Source organism: Amblyomma americanum, chromosome 6 (assembly GCF_052857255.1).
Source record: "Amblyomma americanum isolate KBUSLIRL-KWMA chromosome 6, ASM5285725v1, whole genome shotgun sequence".
Taxonomy (NCBI): Eukaryota; Metazoa; Arthropoda; class Arachnida; order Ixodida; family Ixodidae; genus Amblyomma; species Amblyomma americanum.
In genome coordinates this window covers 29,301,516-29,317,381 of record NC_135502.1, presented here as the reverse complement: position 1 = coordinate 29,317,381, position 15,866 = coordinate 29,301,516, and the positions used below count along the sequence as shown (strand labels likewise).

The following is a 15,866-nucleotide window of genomic DNA, read 5'->3' as shown; positions in this document are numbered from 1 at the left end:
CACACCAAGGACATGTATCTGCATATAATGATGGGTGAATGCGGTGTAGGTGGTGGAGATTGGGGAAGGTGTGTTTGAATGAGTCTTAGGTGGTAAGAGTCCGCCGGAAGTTTCTTATGTGGCAGGGAGCAGAGACACCTATTTAGGCGGAGGGTCTCTATGCGGGTTGAGAGGGGTTAAAGAGTAGAGTCAGTGAGCCCCGCTCGGTTGGTATAATCTCGAGCTAGGGCATCTGCCCTAATATTGCCATGGAGACCTGCATGTCCTGGGACCCAGGTGATGGCATGATCGTTTTGGAGATGGCCGCCCAGAATGCAGAGAGCCGTGCGCGGGACACGTCTACTCGTATAGGCTCTGCAGGCGGCTTGGGAGTCTGAAAAAATGTGGATGCCGTGGTGTTGGGTGTTGCTCATTTTGATGGTGATGGCTATTGCAATGGCTTCTGCGGCCGCCGGATCTGGTGCCGTGAAGAATGCTCCAACATGTGTCATTGGCGTGATTGACAGTAGCGCGGTCATATCTGTGGGGCTGTGCATTGGAAACCACATCCACATGCATAGCCTAGGTGTCTTGGCTGTATTGCCTACAGAGGCTACAAAGACAGGCCTGATGGCAGGGGGCCCGTGACTCGTGGTTCATGTGGCGAGGGATAGGGTTCATGTAAAGATCGCGTAGATTGGGACAACTGTCCCAATCTACGCGATGAATTGATATCTCCTCCGTCTTTCATCTCTCCACGGCTAGACCACGTTCACAAGGTCGGTATAACGTCGCACGAAACAAAAGCTTGTTCTCAGTCGTTCATTCCCCGTACATCAGCAGATTGGAACCACCTTCCCGGATCGACAGCCTGCATTCAAGACATCCTGCGCTTCCGTAGCAATTTAGCTAACATTGTATACTAAGGTTCACAACAAATGTACTTATCATTCTCCATTTCCTTTGTTTACTTTAGTTTCCCTTGTTTTGTTCTCTTACCTTGCACTTACATATTATGCTTACTTCTGAATTGTATAACCAGGAACATGACGCTTGTATGTTGAATTTTTGTTTTTGTCCATTTCCTGTGATTTGTAACCACTCCCCTCTGAAATGCCTTTGGCCCTGAGGGTATCAATAATAAATAAATAAATAAAGGCGGGAGGGGATAGCGTAGGTAAGAATTCCGGTCAGGGCCATGATCCTGGTGGCTTGTGGGTCGCCTATTCTTGGAAGGATGGCCCTACCCACTGAGGTGGTGAGGAGACGAGTCTGTTGCGAGTTCAGAACAGCCTCCTGGATTTCTGCAAAAGTGTTGTGAACCCCGAGTGCAAGCTGTCTAGAGGCGGATGTAGACATGGGGAGGCCCAGCGCTGTGTTAAAGAGGATAAGAATATTGATCCTACTTTCAGCAGTGCGATTAATATTGTGGTATGGGCGGCCATATTGGATTCGACTCATGGCCAGGATTGATATCTTGGTGTGGGCTGGTTGGTGAATCATCATGGAAAGCGGCAGCGCGAAGCAACAGGGATGAAAGAGAGACTAAAATGAAAAATAAATAATAAAAAGAATTAAATTCAGTTGCTTGTTCAACATTGGACCTGTGTTCTCGTGTCTCTCTTTCGTCCTTGTTGCTTCGTGCTGCCACTTTTCATCATGGCCGTGACAAGGCGGATAGTGTCGTCCTCGCGCATGCCCTTGCGATGTCCAGCGATACGTCGTACCATACGGGTGATATTGAGCACGAACGTGCTAGAGTGGCAGTGGTGTGGGTAGGCTTACCGTCTTGCTGAACCTGAGGTCAAGCACTCAGATGAGTGATTTTTCTTCTATAGGGTAGTTATGAATTTCGAGCATGATTGGGCCGGGGGAATGATAGCGGGGACCATTAACACGGATGATTTCCGATTTGTCTAGTGCATGTACATTGCATACCGCTTGTCTGAACAAAATGCTCGACCACAATGATGGCTATTTGTAGGGCTTGCTCTTTGGCAGCGAGGGATCCTCGAGTTGACCGGATGTCGTCCGCATAGATGGTATATTCGATGTCGGAGAGTGTAGAGAACTTCTGGGCAGGTAGGGCCATGGCTGTATTGAATAGCAGTGGTGATAAGACAGCACCTTGTGGAGTGCCCTTGTCAAGTGTTTGGAAGAGAGACGATCTACTAGATGCGATGTTTATCGTGGCTGTGCGGCCAGTGCGGAAGATGGAGATATATATTGGAACATACGTGATCCACATTGTGTCTGATTTAGATCTAGGATTGCAGAGTGGGAAATGTCAAAGGCGCCCATAATGTCAAGTGTTAGAAGAAGGTGCTCTCTGCCGGGAGGCATCCCCGTACGGACGTCCTGTTTGAGAAAAAGAGCTTACGTATAAAGGCCTGCATGAAAACCGAGCATAAAAAAGGGTAAGATATCATGATCTTCAACGTATTTTTGCAGGCGTGTTTGCATGATTCGCTAGTATAGCTTGCCTAAGCAGGAGGTTATCAATATGGACCTGTGAGCAGGAAGGGAGGGTGGCTTGTTGGGTTTGGGGATGAGTTTCACTTTTTCATGTTTCCATTGAGGGGATATTTTGCCTCGGGTCAGGCACTCGAGATCGGAGGCACTTAGTGTTGCGAAAATGTGTTGAGAGGGAAAGTGCACTACACGCATTCCTGTATTTCTGAGAGTCTCGTCCAGAAATTGCTGACATGGTTTCATAAACATATTATACAACTGGAGTGCGAAGGATATGTCAGAGCAGCTTGGTCTCCCTTTTTATTATTCCTCTTTCTATTTTTCTTATGTACGTTATCTCTCACAGTTGCCCATTTTTCTGATCTCATTTCTGCCGCGTCCAATCCACAAAATTTGTGTACTCACCGCCTGGTCATGGCCAATGCACCTTGTGGGTATGCGCCTTATTAAAGAGGGCAACAACAGTCCCCACCCCTGCCTGTGTGTTAATGCCTACTTTCCAACGATATTTGATTGTGTCGTTCAGAGAGTGTCTCATTTTCGAACTATTTATTTCAAGAGCACGAAGAAACTGTGGCTACCATGGCCTCTGCTTACCTTGCTGCTTACCTACGGAAACAAGGACATCACACTAAATTTAATACAGCAACACTAGCGTCACACTCGGTGCCGGATTCTATTCACACGGGTTTTTCTGTGGCTGATAGCAGTTAAAAGCGGTGGCAAAACTGCCAGAACTTTTCAGTGCAAACTGGAGCCCCCTTTTCATCTTAACGTCTTCGCCGCAGAAGAATATAGCGTAGCGTAGGAAAAAGTAACGGCCCTGCAAGATGCGTCTTCGGACGTTGGTACCCATCGGCAGGGACTTGAAGGCCACGTTCATGGACCAGTTCATCTTGACGTAGCGTTGCCAGGCGGTCTTGTCAAAAGGTATGCTGTTATGTTTTGCGTAATTGTCCAGACAGTCAACGTATTTGTGAGGGGAACTTTTGGGCAGGCTAGTCGTGAAAAGCATTCGGGCCATGTAGGCGCCCAGGGTGCCATAATTGACGCTGGCTTCTGTGGCGTCTGGGTAGAAAAAATCGGGCGTAAGGAATTCCATCCCCACTTCGGCTTCACTGTGAGTGCCAAGGAGTCGGGGATTAAGCTCTGTCTGCTTTCCCGTGTATCTGGCAAGCATGATGACGTTGGCCATGAAATCACCATTGAAAGATGCTGGCGGCACGCTGCCATCCCCCGCTTCAGCGCCGACCCCTGCAGAGTGAGTAGAAGCAATTGAAAAGCACTGGACTCGGTTGTCGGAAGTATCGCTAAAGAGGTTACTGTTGATTAATATTCAAAGCATGGGAACGCAAGAAAGATTGACCTGGCACTGATTTTTGTAGTTTCGTGCGAGAATATCTGCACGTTTGCACCGCCTTTCCATGCTCCTGTGCGCAACTAGATGCTGGTTCACGAAATGCAATGTACGCTAATGTACAGATACACTGCTGGCTGAGCTTTGTTATGCCTTCAAATTCCATTTACCTGTCGCTATCCCTTTCCTACCGCCGAGGCACTTTATTGCATTTTCATTCCCCCCCCCCCCCACTCCTCAATTGCAACAAATTTTTGCTGTTGTTTGATGAGCGAACAGCTCTCGCCCCGATTTATCATCCTTAGCCATGACAAGGAGTTGTTCCCTTTCTGCAGTACTTTTGGTAAGAACAAGGAGCCCGAACTTCGCGGCACTGTTATGTGCTGAAATGAAAGTAGTCTAACATATGACACAAAAGCAGCATGTCTGTGGCCACACATGACGCCTGTAAAAAAAGAGCATGATTGGGTACATGTTCTTACGTACCATGGACTTTGAGCGTGGCATTCAGCAGGCTGTCTATTTCCAATGTAAGGCCGGTGCCCAGCTTGGTCATAACTCCAGCTTTATGTTTTATGTTCTGCCACATCTGATTCGCCAAGGCCACAGCCTTCTCTGTCTTCATTACTTCCATTAGGACGGCTTGTGCCCTATCTCCAAACATGGAGGTCAGGTAGCCAACACACTGTTTAGTCCTGATGGAATGGGGCAGGAAGCCTCGCCGAGACGCTGTCTTGAGCTCAAAGCCTAAATACGTGGCAAAAGGGACAAGGAGCATGTAGGCCTTGGCAATATCTAACGGAACTGAGGCCAGCTTTTGGACGATGCTTCGGATCGCGCCTGCATTGTTGGTGCGTACAGTATTAGCACGCTCGTTCTCGATGGACCGTGGCGGAGAGAACTCGTGCAGAGCCTTTTCCCAGTACACTCCATAGATAGGAAAGTCGTCGCTGCTTGTCAAGGCCTCATCGAGCGCGGTTTCCTCGGAGTGCAGCTCTGTGACATTCTGAATAAATCCGTCTAGCGTCGTGATTGGTTCAGCCATCTTGAAGAAGCCTTTATCGCCCGTGGACGAAGCGAGTTGTTCAAGCAGGGCTTGGCGAATTTCTGGTATGAACGATCTGGCTAGCATGGAGGTTCCAGTCAAGATACCTACTCCTCCGTCATGAGGGTAGACCACTTTCCAAACCGACGTCAGCTTGTTCTCAATGACAGTCCGAATCGACAGGGAGAAAAGCTCGGAAAAGTTTTCTGCCTTGAGGAAAGCTCGAGGATCGACTCTGGCTGCCCTGAACATATTGTCGAGGTTAGTGGTTGCGTTGGCAAAGAAGTTTACGCATGACCTGTAGACGAGTGCCACTTTGTACGAATCTGTGTCCTTGGACTGCGACCAAGCTAAAATGCGCGGAAGGGCGCCGTCTACTTTGGAGGTGTAGTTGAAGCCAAGCGCCAGTGCGTAGGACAGCCCGTCGCCGAGAGCTCCCTTAACGCTCCAGCTGCCACACACAAAACCGTAGAAGTCGTGACAGATGTCCGCGGAGGGGAGGCAAGACGCGTTAATTAGCCAGAGGGCTTCTCGGCAACTTCGAGATTGGCATGCCTCGGCCAGGTCGTGAACAAGGTTCAGCTTCATCGCTAATGCAGTATACGATTCCGCGACTGCCTTTACGGCGAAGAAACCGGCCACGATGACGGACATGACGGTGAATACGACGGTACCGCATATGGCTATACTGGCAACGTAAGAGGACCGAGTGAGTCTGCCCGCTGGTTGGTTGACGGTAGTCGGTGAAGCTTTTGTCACTTTTCCCAGGATTGTCTCCAGCCAGGGGTACTGTGAATGGACAGCCAGCTCATCTGTAAAAAGAGCGTGACATGGGACGTTAAGACCCCTTCAACTGTGCTACGATTTCATGGATTTCGTCTTAACGGCAGCAAAAACTGTGTAGCCTTTCCTTTGAACAGCGAACGATTATGACGAGATAAAGCTCTACATCTACGTTCAGTCTAACTTTAAATCAGGCTAGACGTTATGTGCAATCTGGATATAATATGTCAGTGCTACATTGTCTCCCTGCACTACCAACCTCTTACTATTGCCTTAAACCAATGTTAACAGCATGCTAAACTGGTCAGAAGCTCAAGAGGTGTAACATATGGCTTGAAGTTCAGAAGGAAATGTGTGTAACTGTGCTATGAAGGCGGAGCATGAGGGATGAGACAGACGCTTATCCTGATTAGCAACCAAATGATTTATCGCGACAAGTGAGGTATTTATTATGCGGTGTTGTTTGGTTTTCCTTGTTATTTTTGCTCACCATGTTTCGTTTGCATTGCTGCCTCACCTGTCGCAATAAATCATTTGGTTGCTAGACAGCGGGAGGTCTGTCTCGTTCAATCATGCTCCATTTTATAGCGTTGTTATTCTTTTCCGTCCACATGAATGAAACCACTGTATTAGCCCCCTTTGTGCAGTTCAGAATCTTGAAATAACGCTTTATGTGAAAAACGTGGCACGTGAACATATACCACAAAGTGGTGCACCTTTGCTGGCATTCTTGGAGTCGGGGACGACCTCTTCCAAATTTCCTCCTGTGGTCTTGATAGTGTGCCTGGCGGTAATCACTCGGCCGCTCACTGGAGAAGCCGGCCCTTCGCTGGGGTGTGCGACTGCATCTGCACGGGCGGACGCAGGGCGCAAAGCGCGAGAAATTGAAACAATTGGTTAACAGCTACAATTATGCACCCATCGAAAGTGGTATCTACAGGCTGTTTCAGCAAAGCCGAACCTGAATTAGAAAGTCTTCTTGAGGTGTGTTGATTGCTTTATAATAACTGATGGCACACATCAGGAAAAAGGTGAACCATGTTTACTAGTAAACGCTACCTAAATTCCAATAGTCAACTTTTTAACTATCACAGTTAGGCGCCTGGTTGCAATACTAGATTTGTAACTTGCCGTTAGGAATAGCCATGTAACTTTCTGGAATTTTCAAAACGGGATTACCCTCCACGCTGCGGCTCATCAAATTTTGGCAGTCACGGGCACTTTTTGAAAATCGCACGCCTTTTACGCGCTCGTTGCAATGCCCACCGGTTCATGTCACTCCATGGCGCACGCATCATGTGATATTTACGCTTTTGCCTGCTTTGAAGCAGTGAGCAGCGGCGAGCACATGGGCACGTGTGCCACTGAGTGACGGAAACTGATGGGTGGTGGGCGTGAGCCTAACTGTAATAGTTAAAAAGTTATCTATTACAAATTAGTTAACCAGCTTAATAATTATAACGACTCCACTGTTCTTTGGCGACCGTAGCACTGCTGTTACAATGCCCTAGAAACCATCTATATGCCTAAAAAAGGTTATATTAAAGGATTCTGGTTTACCTTCTCTGAAGCAGCTTGTATATTATACTAACGGACGTCCCTGCTAATCTGAGCCAGGATCTAAAAAATTAAATATAAAGGGTAGGCGAGCTTAACCAGTCGCATACTGTTGGCAGTCGCCTTGCGCACCTCAGGCACTTTTCAGTTTCCAGACTAATTGAAACACTATCTAAATTTAAAAACCGACCTTAGTCAGTAAACGTGATTCTTAAAGTCATAGAAGACGCTTTGAAATGACTGATTCTATATTTATGCGACCACGTAAGCTTCACGTGTATCTTTTTTCCAGCTGCAGGGAAAGCCCACGAAATACACATAAACCCACGCATTCGCGCCCCGCGATCGTGCTGCTCTCAACCGTGGTCTGAGCGAACAAAATGGCTCGACGGCCCCGTGGCTGCGGTAGGCCAATGTGTAGACAGTGGTTGCGGCGCCAGCCAGTCTACGCCCGTGACTGTGCAAGAAGCAGCTAGCCAGTATGCCTCGCTTTCATTGCGAGGTAAAGAGAGCGAAGCCTGAAAGATGCAACAAAATGAGACGAGTTGTATTCGTCACGCAGAATCACGACAAGAAAAGGCCCCATGTTGTTTCCTGGGTACGCAGCGAGAGAAGCTGCAGCTGTGCTAACTGCTTCGAATTCCGGGTGGCTACCGACTGTAACGCGTGCTCCAAGAGGTCACCTTCAGCAGCGATTCAGCCGTGGTATCTCGTTTGCATATGTTTTACATTTGTGACTGCCACCTCAGGTATAGGGTTATACAGTTTGCTCGCATCTTAGCTTTCAGTTCTTGCGGCGTGTAAGTTTGGCGTGCAGCGTATTCTGTCCCTTACGCAATCCCACGAAAAGTAGCTCAGAGGAGCTATGCCGGACGATCTATAGCTGGCCGTTCGCGGGCCTTAGCCGTCCTCTCCACTTCTGTGGTGACGTGGCGTCCAGCCAGGTCCGAACCTTGTCGCTGTTGTGTACGGATCCGAAAAAATTGCGCCAACCGGCCTTTTGAGGATGCCGTTGACATATTGATCTGCTGTCAAAGAGAGAGACCAACCTTTATTACGCAAATAAAAATGACGAGCTGGCGCAGTTGGTGAATGCTGTCATCTTCTTGGTCCGCGTCCCTAGTCCGGGATGCCGCGAGATCCCGCCGCCCCGCGAGCCCGGCGTGCGAGGGCAGCTTGTGCCGTCGCACCAATTAAGCCTCTTTAGTGGGTTGGGGTGGGAGGGAAGCGGAGAATGTGTTGACAGGCTCGCACAAAGGATTGACTTTCGGGTCATGGCGAGCAGCCATGGCGGGGCACCAGTGGCAGTGTCACAGTACGCTCGAATTAAGCACCGGCGAAAAATTTGCACGAAATATTGAACGACCATTGGATTGGTGCTTCGAGGTCAACGTCCCGAAGCTGCACGCGGACTGTGAGGGGCGCCTTAGGGGAGGGCTCAGGATTGATTTCGACGACCTGGGCTTCTTTAAAATGTACTGATTCTGCACGCATGCGGGCGCTTTTGCGTTTCGCCTCCATCTAGATGCGGCTGCTCGCCTTGTATGCGGGAGGTGTGGGGTTCGTTCCCCAGTGCCGCCGTGTACCCAACGGTCTACAATAGGTACAAGCTTTCTCCTGGCCTGGTGCTAGGCTTCTCTTGGGTGAAATGCTTGGAAAATAGGTCTCTGACACCACCTTGAGTGGACTAAAATACCTTGTGCTATGGGGCTGTTTGGGCAAAGCTTCAAATGCGCCATTAAAAATTGGAGGTGGATTAGCTCTTTTTGAACCTGGAGGGACGCGATAGCTACATCTGGCCGAGTGGCTGGTCACGTGCCATCGCCTAGCTGAAGGCTCGAAATGCTACCGTAACGTAGCTACCGCTACAAAACCAAATAATCATCATGAAATGCGCGACCAAGATCAGCTGTCATACTCCAAACCCACTGAACCACCGGCGGGTCTGAAGTTCTGAATGACCAGTACCTGGTGCTGGCCTTGGAAACCCCAATGGGCATTTCAGTTGTTCGAGTATAGGAGCAGAAGGTATGTTTACTCGTGCTTTTTGTAAACAGCCCTTTGCTGAGGTAATTCAACTGCCAAGATCATACTGGGTTTGGAAGTCTCGTTAATTTTGATGCAGCTGCACATGTTAAAGATGGAGGTGGTCCTTCCGCAGTGTCCGTCACTGTTCGCGCTTGCTGGTGGAAAGTAAATAGCGACAAAATATTCATCTTAGTATTATCAGCCAAGACAGCAGTTCTGTTCCGGGTCCCTGTAAAGCTGCCTGCCTGTCGCCGAGTTTCGTACACGTTCGCACAGCTATCAGAATCGGTCGCCTGCCTGGATGCCGTTTTTACACAATGCCTACAGCAAGCCTTCTGTTTAATTTCGCCCTATTATGGTCACAAAGCGGGAGCCACGTGTGCTTTCTCATAATTCAAAAACGGCACATCTGGTATGCAAAAAATAAGCAGCTAAACGTCGGTCTCACGTGTAGCTGGCACCACGAGAGCATGCGAAAGGCCATGTCAAACCAGTGCCTCTCTCTTCGAGCCCTTGGGGTTCAAGAACGGCAATTTGTGCAACGAAATAGTGGTTATAACTAGGGGCTGAAGTTTTTGACTTAAAAGCAAAAAAAAACGATAAACGCACTCTAAATTTATTTATTTTTTTGAAATTCGGTTTTAACCACAAAAAAGGTCAGTATCCCTGAAATGAACGCCCCAGCTTGCTGGCTATGGAATATGAATTACAATCGATCACGGGATAGAATCAACGAAATGCGGAATCCAAAATGGTGAGGCAACGGGATCGCTGAAAATTAGCGTAGTACTGCGTTTTGAGGAATTCCTCCGCTGCCATAGCAAACACCGGGCGCAGTCAGAGAAGCTCTGCTACCTCGACAGTCTTCGTCTATACCGTAGCGCATTCTGCTCACAGTCTTTTCGCACGCCACGTAAGGACACCGACAATTTTTGTAACCGTAACGAGCCACCGTAAATACGAAACCATGCACAAGCGTGACGAAAAAGTGTCACGCTCTGGCTTTCTCGCGATTAAGTGGCTGTTCCATCGATGCGGTCATCATCAGACTGCGTGATAGGAGGCCTTCTGTCTCGTTCTGGATTTCTGCCATGGTCACTTTTTTCTTTATTTACAAATTGAAACTTCGTTCTTATGCTGCTCTTAATGCATTCACAGTTCGTTCCATGATTGAAGGAGTGCGCAATGTGTCGCGAAAAACAAGTAGACGTGAATCGATCACAACCAGATAAAAGCTGTTCCGATTTCCGACGTGAAGCCGACTAGACAGGAAGGCCTGGTTCTTCATATGGGTGTTGCTCTCCCGGTGTCTTCGTATGTATGTTTTCTTATTTATGGAGGTTTTCGCGCATCCCAGGGGGGCTTTAGAGATAACCATCTGTTTGCATTTTTGTTTTCCGACGGGATTATTAAATTGCACGCTATTATTTCTTTCTTAAGGTGATGGTATTTAATATATTGACCACTACACTAAATACGGCGATTTGTGCGTTATTTGTACATGAACTGATTTTGCTAATAAATAAATAAAGATAAATTATATGTGAATTTGGAGCGGACAGAGGTGACACATATATCACCGCAAAAAAAAAAAGCCGGTAATTCATCCGTAGGAAATAATATTCGCCGTAAAAAACAAAAAAAAAAACAGGCGCCCTGAAATCAACATTGAAAAAAGTGCGCCGAATGTTCAAAATTAAAAAGGGAAAATTCAGACCCTGGGTCCTCATGTTCGCAACGGTAAAAGCTTATTGTCGGGACACCGTGTACCTTTGAATCCAACTGGTTGAGGATCGGCAAGGCCTCGCTCGGGTGTCTGTAGGGTCACTGTCGTACCAGACAGCCGTCCACCGCTGCTGGGCTGCGGGATCTGCATTGCCAAAACGAGTATCTGTTGAACTGCTACTTCAACAATGTGAGACACACTTCTGCACTCTCTTCCGTCCTCATTCCTCATTTATGTCGATCAGTCACGTAATTCACTTATTTATTTTTTAAATATACTGCACTCATTAAAGACCGAGCAAAAGGTTAATACAAGACAAAATAAATACAACACAGCACAAGCACGAGCAAGCTACGTCATTTTAAAACAACAAGAAACTCACTGAAATAAATAAAAAAAGCTAAAAACAGTGAAGCAGAAAAAAGAGCAAGGAAGAAGTTCAAAATATTGCATTCAGTACTCGTTTTTCAAAACCAGCCAAGCCACCTCGGGAAAAGACATCTATTGGAAGCGCTTTCCACTGGGCGAAGGTGAGTGGGAAAAATGAGTTGTGAAAATATCAGCGCGAGCGAATATTAACTCCAAAGTATATACTGTGGGGTTTAACATCCTGAACCGATGCATCGGCTTTGAGGGACGCCATAGTGGAGGACTCCGGCTTAATTTGGACCACCTGGGGTTCTCCTGACCTCGCACAGCACAGCACACGCTTTTTTTTTTGTATTTCGCCTCCATCAAAATGCCTCCGCGGCCGTGATGGAACCGACGACTTTGAGATCAGCTGCCGAACGCCAAAGCAACTGCGCCAAAGCGGCGGGTGAGTATTTAGAATGTCGTCGTGCGTCTGGTAAGGCGAAAAAAAGGCGACCAAAACTCCTAACTTGTTTCGCCCTCGACTCAATGATGAACATGGACGAATTTTAGCAGGTAGTATTAGGATAGTAATAGCATTTAGCTAATGCCTCAATTGTTGTTTTCACATTCTTGGTGTACCAGACCAAAGGAAATCTTGCAAAAAAGAGGCCTCAGCTTCTACCTCTGTTCCGGGACGTCCTTATGTGCATACTTTCAAATTACAGAATGGAATCACAAATTACATTGCGCTGATATTCGAGCCTCGCGTCGTTGTTGAAGAGGGCTAATGGTCCCGATTTTCGTAGCCCCACCTTGTCGTGGTTCTCCTGCTTGACGCCTGTCTTGGAAGACTGTCTGGCCTTGTGCTTTATGGCGTGCTTGCTGGGGTGTCTTCTCTTCAATGAATGGAATCTGCCGCTCTTCGTGTGGCTGGTCGGCGAGGCTCCACCCTCCTGGGTGGGCGCCGCTTTGCTGTCCACGGGCATCCTTTGTTCTCGATCGGCTGATTCTGATCGATGACGGTGATGTGCTCAGGCTTAATGGCACATTTTGTTATTATCAGCGCAGGTCGAGCTGTGGATCACCTTCTTCTACTTCTACTTCTTCTGGTGAAATACGAGCAAACGTGAAGAAAAAATTGCACAATCGGGAGGAGGAGGACTACCACGACGACAGTTAATATTCACCCGCCAACGTACTGCGGCACATTGAGGGATCACTACCCGATAGTTTTCACTGTAGCGTGAAACTGGCGACTGGTACGAAACAAAATTCGTTAACTTGGAAGACGTTGCTAGGCCAGGCATTATCTACTGTCCCCTCGGTTAGCTCGGACGGGGCCCCACGAGTTTTAACTTTTTTTCTTACAAGCCACCCAGCGTTCTGTGTTTGCGGTTCATTCAGATGGGAAAAACAAGATTCATTTCGTGTTGTTGGAATGAAGCCTGCGAAACGGCTTATCGGAAGAGCCTAGCGCATAACAAGCTCCCAAACAATTGAATAAATTAAAAAATCTTTACAGCTTCGTTTAAAATAATTATACCTAAAGCCAAAGAAGAACACATTGCAAACTTAGTGAACTATTTGTCTTGCTCAGTAAATCGAAAAGCTTTCTGCAGATATTGGAACGCACTGTCTGCCTTTCACTCACGTCATCATCATCATTATCAGCCTTACTACGCCAACTGCAGGGCAAAGGCCCCTGCCATGCCTCTCCTATTAACCCTATTTTTTTACCAGCTAAACTGCCCACCTAACTTTCGGCCGCTCCTGCTACGCTTGCCTTCTCTTGGGATTCAAAACGGTCCCCTTAAGGACCAGCGGTTATCTTTCCTTCGCATTGCATGTCCTGCCCAAGCCCATTTCTTTCTGTTGACTTCGAGGACTAGGCGCCCAAGCCCATTTCTTTCTGTTGACTTCGAGGACTAGGATGTCATTAACCCGCGTTTGTTCCCTCACCCACTCTGCCCGCTTCCGGTCTCTTGACGTTACACCTATCATTTTTCTTTCCATAGCTCGCTGCGTTGTCCTTAAGCTAAACCGTGCCACAGTAGGAAGTTTGCTCACTGTCTGGTGGGCAGGTTCTGATGACGCCCCAAGCTCATCTGAGCTATAGGTGGCCCACCTGCCGGCTAGGTTACTCTCTGGGGAACACCTGCCAGAGCCATACCCATGGTTTTTCGGTCACAACGCCGACGCCGGATTTTCTGCGTAACGGGGCATTTAACGCTATCTCGTTAAAAAAATGATTTAAAAATGTTCCCTCCAGTCAGTGCAAACTCGTGGAGTCCTTACTGAAAAGGGCGGGTTGCTACCGTTTTGATATGAATGGTGATGTAGCGTAGCCTCTGGAATCTGCGGCTAATTCGTGTTGGCGTTTTCAATTAATTGCTCGCGAAAACGGAAAGCGACGGCGACACCTCTGTTTCGTTTGACCCTTTCTAGCTTATGTCCGCTCCCTTTTCGATAATAGTGGTCTATTTGTGATTGGAACGCGGTACTCTATCGTTGGAGGCCAACTTTTATTCGTCCTCCCTTAGCGAGATAAACAAAGTACCTAACCTCTGCAAACACTGTATAGTCAGGGACAAAGCATACGAAACACTTATGCGAATACATATTTCACAGTTACACGTTTAAATTTTCATTCTTTCCGTACGCTACCCGAGACTGGAATCTGCTACCGAATGATAATGTCGCCTGCACATCCTCAGGGGCTCTTTTAGATGGTCTGACGAGACTAGAGTAAGAATAAGCGCGTGATTCGGAACAGTTTGATTTTTGCTATTTTCACTGGCTGTATTATGATCTCGCGACGTTGCTTTTTGTCTGGCTTTAGGTATTTTGCAACCAAGGAATATTTTGTTTCGTTTTGTATTAAGATACAGCAGTATATATTTATGCATATCCTGCCCGTTTCCTGTAACAGGCCTCCTGCGTGAGGCCAGCTGTATGTTGTGAATAACATTGCATAAATAATGATTAGCGAAGGTGTTGAATTGGCAGACGGCCAACATTATCCGACGGACGTCAGATTAAGGTCCGCACATCTGAAGCCCAATCCGGACATCGAAGGAAGAACGAAGCAAATCCGGAAACGGACATCCGAATCGGTTTGTCCGGTGGGCTTAAGAGGGGCGTCCTTCTTTGGACCGATTTTGAAATGCGGGCAGGATAGAAAAAAATCCCTTGGTCAGAGGGCAATAAGGTGGTATATTTCGTGTCTGGTTCCTGGAGGAGGCGGGAAGGATTAGAGAAAGCTGCCCGATGAGGACTTTGATAGAAGCTCGCATTAGCTCGGCGACCGCTAGTATATTTGTCGTGCTATACAACACTCAAGTTTGCTCCTGAACTTGCAGGCTGTCAGAGCAGCACATGGCGTTGAGTCTGGACTGCATTCTTTTGCGCAGTTGCTTGGATATAGGCCGCGCTCAATCTTATTCGGCACGCCCGCGGTGGCGCTGTTTGTTAAGCAGAAGCCTTATTTTCATGTAAGCGAGCAACCTTTCAGATGGAGACACAGCTCTCCTACAAAAAGAACCCCTAGGGTGCTCCACGCATGCATTATTGTGGCGATAGCTACATTACGGTAGCATTTCGAGCTTTCAGCGTGGCGGCGTGCCACCCCGTGGCTGCACCGTCACGCTGTCACGTGGTTGGCCACGTGGTGCGGAGCAGCTACCGGCGGCGCAGCGCCGTGGCTGATCACGTGGTTCGTCACGTGGTTGGTCACGTGACCAAGTTGCACTCGGCCAGCTGTAGCTATCGCGTCACTCCAGGTTTAACCGGAGCTAAACCACCGCCAGTTTTTTAACCGCGTGGACGTAACCTTCCCGGCTGTCTAACTCGCCTTGAGGAGGTCGCGCTGAGAAGGAGTCGGTTTTCTTGTAGTAGTGAATGCTTTTCCGAAATAGGCCGAGACCGAGGTAATGCCATTCCATATGCTATTCGCCACTTTAATAACTGATGCGGAAACAGGCAATACTTCTTGCTAAAAGATCTTTATTAACGCGAAAGGTTTCGATAGAGCATCGCCACGAACACACGACGCCGTTTAAAAAGTGGCGATGTTATAAAACTTGCGATTGGTCGAAACTGTGCGATGTCATGAAAAGCGGGAAAATGCGAAACGTTAACGAGTAGTAGTACAACTGCACCATCTACAAACGAATAGAATAGAATTAGGCTACAAATAGAATAGAATTGCAATGCTTTCGAATTAATCGCACGTAAGTTCCCGTAAGAGTTTCGCGATATACATGATTTTTCTTTTGTGGGTTTTAACATCCCAAACCGACTCGGTCTATAAGAACGCCGTAGTTTAAGGCTCCGGATAATTTAGACCACACGTGCATTGACATCACACAGTACACGAGGCTCTAGAATTCTCCTCCATCGAAATGCAACCGCCGCGGCCGGGATCGAACCCGCGTCTTTCGGGTCAGCAACCGGGCACCATAAAAGCCGCTTAAACGACAGAAATCAGTATGATATGTTTTGCCTAATAAAAACTCAAAGCCATTTTATTCTTTGTTGTTCTCCATCTTGCCTTTAACAAAGAATTA

General features: G+C 47.7%; 2 protein-coding genes across 2 annotated transcripts; both read right to left on the bottom strand.

Moving 5' to 3' along the window:
• Positions 1 to 3,127: 3,127 nt before the first annotated feature.
• Positions 3,128 to 5,659, bottom strand: LOC144095179 (uncharacterized). The gene is made up of 2 exons (XM_077628966.1): positions 4,295 to 5,659; positions 3,128 to 3,705 (listed from the first exon to the last, which is right to left on the bottom strand). Exons 1-2 carry the CDS (start codon positions 5,505 to 5,507, stop codon positions 3,128 to 3,130), a joined length of 1,791 nt encoding a protein of 596 aa, XP_077485092.1. The 5' UTR covers positions 5,508 to 5,659.
• Positions 5,660 to 6,305: 646 nt separating this feature from the next.
• On the bottom strand, positions 6,306 to 12,348 carry LOC144095178 (uncharacterized). Its single transcript, XM_077628965.1, has 3 exons — positions 12,114 to 12,348; positions 10,992 to 11,082; positions 6,306 to 6,484 (listed from the first exon to the last, which is right to left on the bottom strand). The coding sequence occupies exons 1-3, from the start codon at positions 12,285 to 12,287 to the stop codon at positions 6,306 to 6,308; spliced, it is 444 nt and encodes a 147-aa protein (XP_077485091.1). The 5' UTR covers positions 12,288 to 12,348.
• Between the last annotated feature and the right edge of the window lie 3,518 nt (positions 12,349 to 15,866).